We start from the raw sequence: 4910 nt of genomic DNA on the forward strand, positions 1-4910 counted from the left end.
CATTTGAACTAAATTGTTGTGTTAAAACTGTCAGTGTTAAAAAAAGAAAAACTAAGGAATACAATATTTAATTAATACTTGTTATTTATAAGAATTCCACAATTTCGTACAAAACCTTTACTTTCTTATATTTAAAAACGATTGTTATGTTTGGATTTGATTTAAGAAAAATAAAACTATTTAAATAGCAGTTTGTTTTAAATATTCAACTTTTTACGATGACCATGTTCTAACTGAAAAGAAAGCTGAAACTTTAACATAAACAAAATATAGAATAAAGACAATTAGACTAAACCTTCAAGGAACAGTAGACATAATAAAACAAAACAAAACTAAACTAAAAAAGGTTCTTTAGTAAATGATTTTAAAATTAACAGGATGTAATTTTAGTGAAAGAAAACAAAGATGGAATAATTTCTAAATTTTCAGGAACAATTGTACAAAAGTTTTGAAAAGTAAGTTGCTGTTGTTTAAATATATAAATAAATAGTTTCATTTTGTTTATATAAATTTTAATACTTTTTACAGAAGATGAATGTGATTGTGAATGTGTTGAAACACCACTTAGTCGTGACAAATTCATAGAAAAGTAACTCGATTAAACTTATCAATTTTAAAGCTTCTCAAAAACTTGACAGTGTGAGTTTAAAAAACTCAGCTTTACTATATACAAAGATACTAATTAAGTATTTGTTATTTTATTGTTTGTTTGCACCTTTGAAATATTCGATAGTTGTATTATAAAAAAGAGCATTTTCAAAATTTGTGTCTAAAAATATGACAATCAAATAAAAGACGTTAGATTTAAAGTATATAGATACGATATTTTAGATACACTCTGTTTCTGCTAAATAATTATAAACATTTCCTTATTTTAAAGTTTGATGCTAACTCTTAATTCTTTATTAAGAGGACACACTTTAAATTGAAACTTTTTTTTTATGTAAAGATAATAAATTTATATAAAAATATACACCTTTCAGGCATAAGTTTTTTGTTAACTTTTAGTAACTACGCACTTTAAATTTAAAAAGTATGAACTAAGATAGTTTTTTATTCGTTTATTGTTTTTAATTATTAAACTGCTTTGATTGCTAACAAAAAATCTAAAGTATACCAGTAGAAACTAAAATAGTGTTAACTAGAAGTATCTAACAACAGCATTAAATTTTCAGAACAAAAATCAAGTTTTGATAAATGTAAACGCAGAAAATAAGCCGTATTTTAAGGAATTACCTATTTCAATATAGTTGAAAAGTTTGAGGGATTGAATGAGCTAGCTGCTAAAGGACCAGATGATGCATTTTTTGTAGTTGAGGTAACGAAAATTTTATAGTAACAAAGTAAACTTTAAAAAAAAAATACAAAAAGTACTACTTATTATGACACTTAAGAAAAAGAAAAAAGTGATTTACTGGTAATTTAAAAAAGTTTTTTTTCACTACATATTTTAATTATAATTTACCCTTTATACTAAAGTGTTTTTGCAATAAATACGAATTATTTATAACTTACTTTATAAAACATACCCTAAAATCAAAAGGCTTTTGTTTAATTTCCAGGTTTGAGTTGTATTCATGTTCCATAATATTTAAAGTACTAATTTTTATTAAACTTGTTATAATTACATTCAAGTAGAAAGCCTAAAAATATCTATTTCCAAAGCAAGTTCAGGGAGATCTTCTACTTTTGCTCGTACAATAACATATAGCTCCGGATTTTGATCTTTCGAACTATAAACAAAAAGAAAAGAATAAACGCAAAATTGGAAAAATGAACTTGTTTACTTTACCAAAATCAAATAAATTTTAATGTTCGCTACAAATTTTCATTAAAAAAAAAAATCGCTTATATTAAGCTTCACCGAAAGACTTGTTTGATTTACCTTATAAAAAACATAAGATAAAAAGTAAACACCTTTAAACGACACCAAAAATTAAGGAGAATTATTATTAGAGTATCTATGCTAAAAAGGTTGTTCCACATTTCTCCAAGAACAAAATAAGGAAAATTTAAAGCTGTTTTATTAGATTTAAAAAGACAACTTGTCATTAAAAATAATTAGGACCAATTTTGTAATTTAATATCATAGAAGTATTAGCTAATCTCTAACTGTTTGAATTCTAAGAAATATTAATTTTACATTAAAATAATCAAGGGAGTTCTTGACGAAAATGCAATTGAGTCAATATGTTTGTGTGACAAAAGCTACACACTTGCAGGTGAGTTTGAAAGTTCAAATGACATGCCGTTGAAAGTTACAACTGAAATATACTCGTCTGGAATAAAAGAACTAGAAAAATACCGAGGTAAAAGTTTAAATTTAATAAAAAATATACAAACAATCTGTAATATATTTCAATCGTTCTAATAAATATCAAAGTATACAAAACTAGTTTGTTACAAAACATTTTAAAAACAAAATAGTTATACTTTGTCTTGTAATTCATAAAAAATTTAAATTTCTTCGTATTGAAAAAAAAATAATTGGTGCTCTTAAAGTTTTTTTAAATAAAAAGGTAAAATTGAAAATGGCAATATGATAGCTTATATACAGTAGTTTTAAAACAATTAATTACTAAGTATAAGGTAAATGAAACCTTACAAAAAAACTTCATACGAGCAGCTTATACCGCAAAAATATCAAAATTAAATATTTTTTATATCTTAAGGTGTTTATATATTTCTCATAAAGTACGACATACCTAGAACTTCTAAAACTTAAACTTACAGGTGTTACAAAGCTGTAAAGTGAATGAAAAGTACAGATATAAGCTGTGCAATAACGAATGTTCAAAAGAGCAGCTTCAAACTACATGGACTTTCAGTGATTACTGGAATAATTTTATTTCAAGCTTGTTTCAAGGATCACAAAATGAAAAATGTTCAAGACAACCACTTCCAGCTAGCTCTATTATTGGGGAGTATTGGAACAGTTTTTTGCTCTTGTTTCAGGGACCAAAAAATGAAGAAAACGAATTTAATTTGAATGATTTTTCTATTTTACAGGTAATTTCTATTAAAGTACGATAAGAAAACAAAAGGCCTAAACTCTATATTATTAGTAAAAGCTGTAGTTTCATTATAAAATTACAAAAACTAAATTTATAAAAACACAACATATCTCATATCATTCGCTTTTGTTATTTAAAAACTTCAATTTTTAGACAATAAAAGATGAATCGACGGACAACACACTGCTCTGCACAGCATATGTTTACAAAGCTAAAGATTCAAAATGCAAATCTCCGGAAAACTATAACTTTTACAAACTAGTTTTAGATACAGATGTTGATAAAAAAAAGAAATCAAACAGTGTTGAAATGATTAAAACTAAAAGAGAGAGCGAAAGAGAAAATGAAATTAATTAGCTGAAAAATCACTTAAAAAATATACAGTAATTAAAAAGGGAATGAAACTTAAAAAAGAGATACAAACAATGTTGTCAATAGTCTAACTCTAAAAGCTTTAATACATTAAGAATACACAAAAAATTTTATAACTTTCATACTATTCGTAATAATTTGTTGTAAGACATTGAATAGTTTAGAATGGAATAATTGAATTTTAATACTCGATATAGTTCAAACGATTACAACTAAATCTTTATTCTATACATCTTAAAATTAATTATTAGTCTCAGAAAGAACCTTATATATGTTACTAAAAAAAGACTTAATTATATATTAAAGTATAAAGAAAATTTTGATTTAATTATTTTGGATTGAAAACTTTAAAAGATTTTAAGAGTGTATCTTTAATAAAATATTAAAGGACATTTAAGTAGCTAGGTGTACTTACAAAGCGCTTAAATATATACACATAGTAAATTCAAGCTTCAAAAAAAGCTTTAATCATACGTTAATGAACTTTTACAACTTTGTTATTCATTTTCTAGACATATAATTACTTTTTTTTTACACATTCTCTACAATCATATTTTATAGGTAGTAAAAATTTCTAACACTTTAAGTAAGACACGATAAAATATTATCCAACATAACACCAAAATTTTTTTCATTATTTATTTAAAATTAGTAGTTTACATTAGTATTTTGAAACATGATCGAGCTAATAAATTAAATTTTTAAAACAATCAAATTTGAAATAATCGCAAGTTAGTAATATTCGGCTACCATTTTAAATCTTGAAGAAGACTTGTATTACTTTATTTAAAAAACTAAAACTACAAACATCAGAAAATTAATTGTAAATTTATCTATTATGGTGAAAACAGACAAAAAACTTTCTTCTTAAAAAACTTTAATATATTTATATTGCTATAGTTTTCAAATAGCTCAAAAAGTATTATGCGATTAAACGAATTTTTAAATTATTAAAAAGTATATACAATCTTTAGCTGAATTAAAAAAATATAAAGTATAATAGCATGTTCTGGAAACTAAAAACAAAATTAGGTTTATAAAAAAACTATTGTTTGTATTAAAATTATAAAACTGTTTGTAAAATCATGTTTTTATTTTTAAATTTTAATAATTAAAGAGGTTTTAAAAAAATCTAAACTATATGCTTGCTTAACATATGTATTTTATACTAGCAAACTTGTTACTTACAATCGAAAACTCCTTTCAAACAAACATACTTTTACTTAATATTAGAAATAGTTAGCACCTGAACAACTTTGATATACGTTTTTTGTATTGCTTAAAAATAAAATAAAAACCACTTTAGGACAAGCTGTGATGTAGTTATGCTTTAGGGGAGAATTTGAAACATATAAAAACACATGTTAAGTATGCTAATAAATATAAAATACATTGTTCCAGATAAAACCAAAATATTTATACCATTTGCTTTCGTATATTTTTATACTTGGCTTTTTGAAAAATTTATATACTGATTTAAATAAAAATTTAAGCCCTTTAAACGACTGAAGTCTTTTGAAGGGA

At 23.8% G+C, this 4910-nt stretch overlaps 1 protein-coding gene across 1 annotated transcript; it reads left to right on the top strand.

Moving 5' to 3' along the window:
- Window positions 1-1250: 1250 nt before the first annotated feature.
- LOC145847927 (transcriptional enhancer factor TEF-3-like) lies at window positions 1251-4704 on the top strand (the record flags this gene model as incomplete). Its single annotated transcript, XM_082953762.1, has 5 exons — window positions 1251-1318; window positions 2159-2309; window positions 2867-3009; window positions 3168-3275; window positions 4693-4704. Coding segments are annotated over 5 exons (482 nt in total), but the record flags the coding sequence as incomplete, so codon positions are not given.
- Window positions 4705-4910: the final 206 nt, after the last annotated feature.

Source organism: Thalia democratica, unplaced genomic scaffold, assembly GCF_965202585.1.
Source record: "Thalia democratica unplaced genomic scaffold, ktThaDemo2.hap1.1 HAP1_SCAFFOLD_1154, whole genome shotgun sequence".
Classification (NCBI taxonomy): domain Eukaryota; kingdom Metazoa; phylum Chordata; class Thaliacea; order Salpida; family Salpidae; genus Thalia; species Thalia democratica.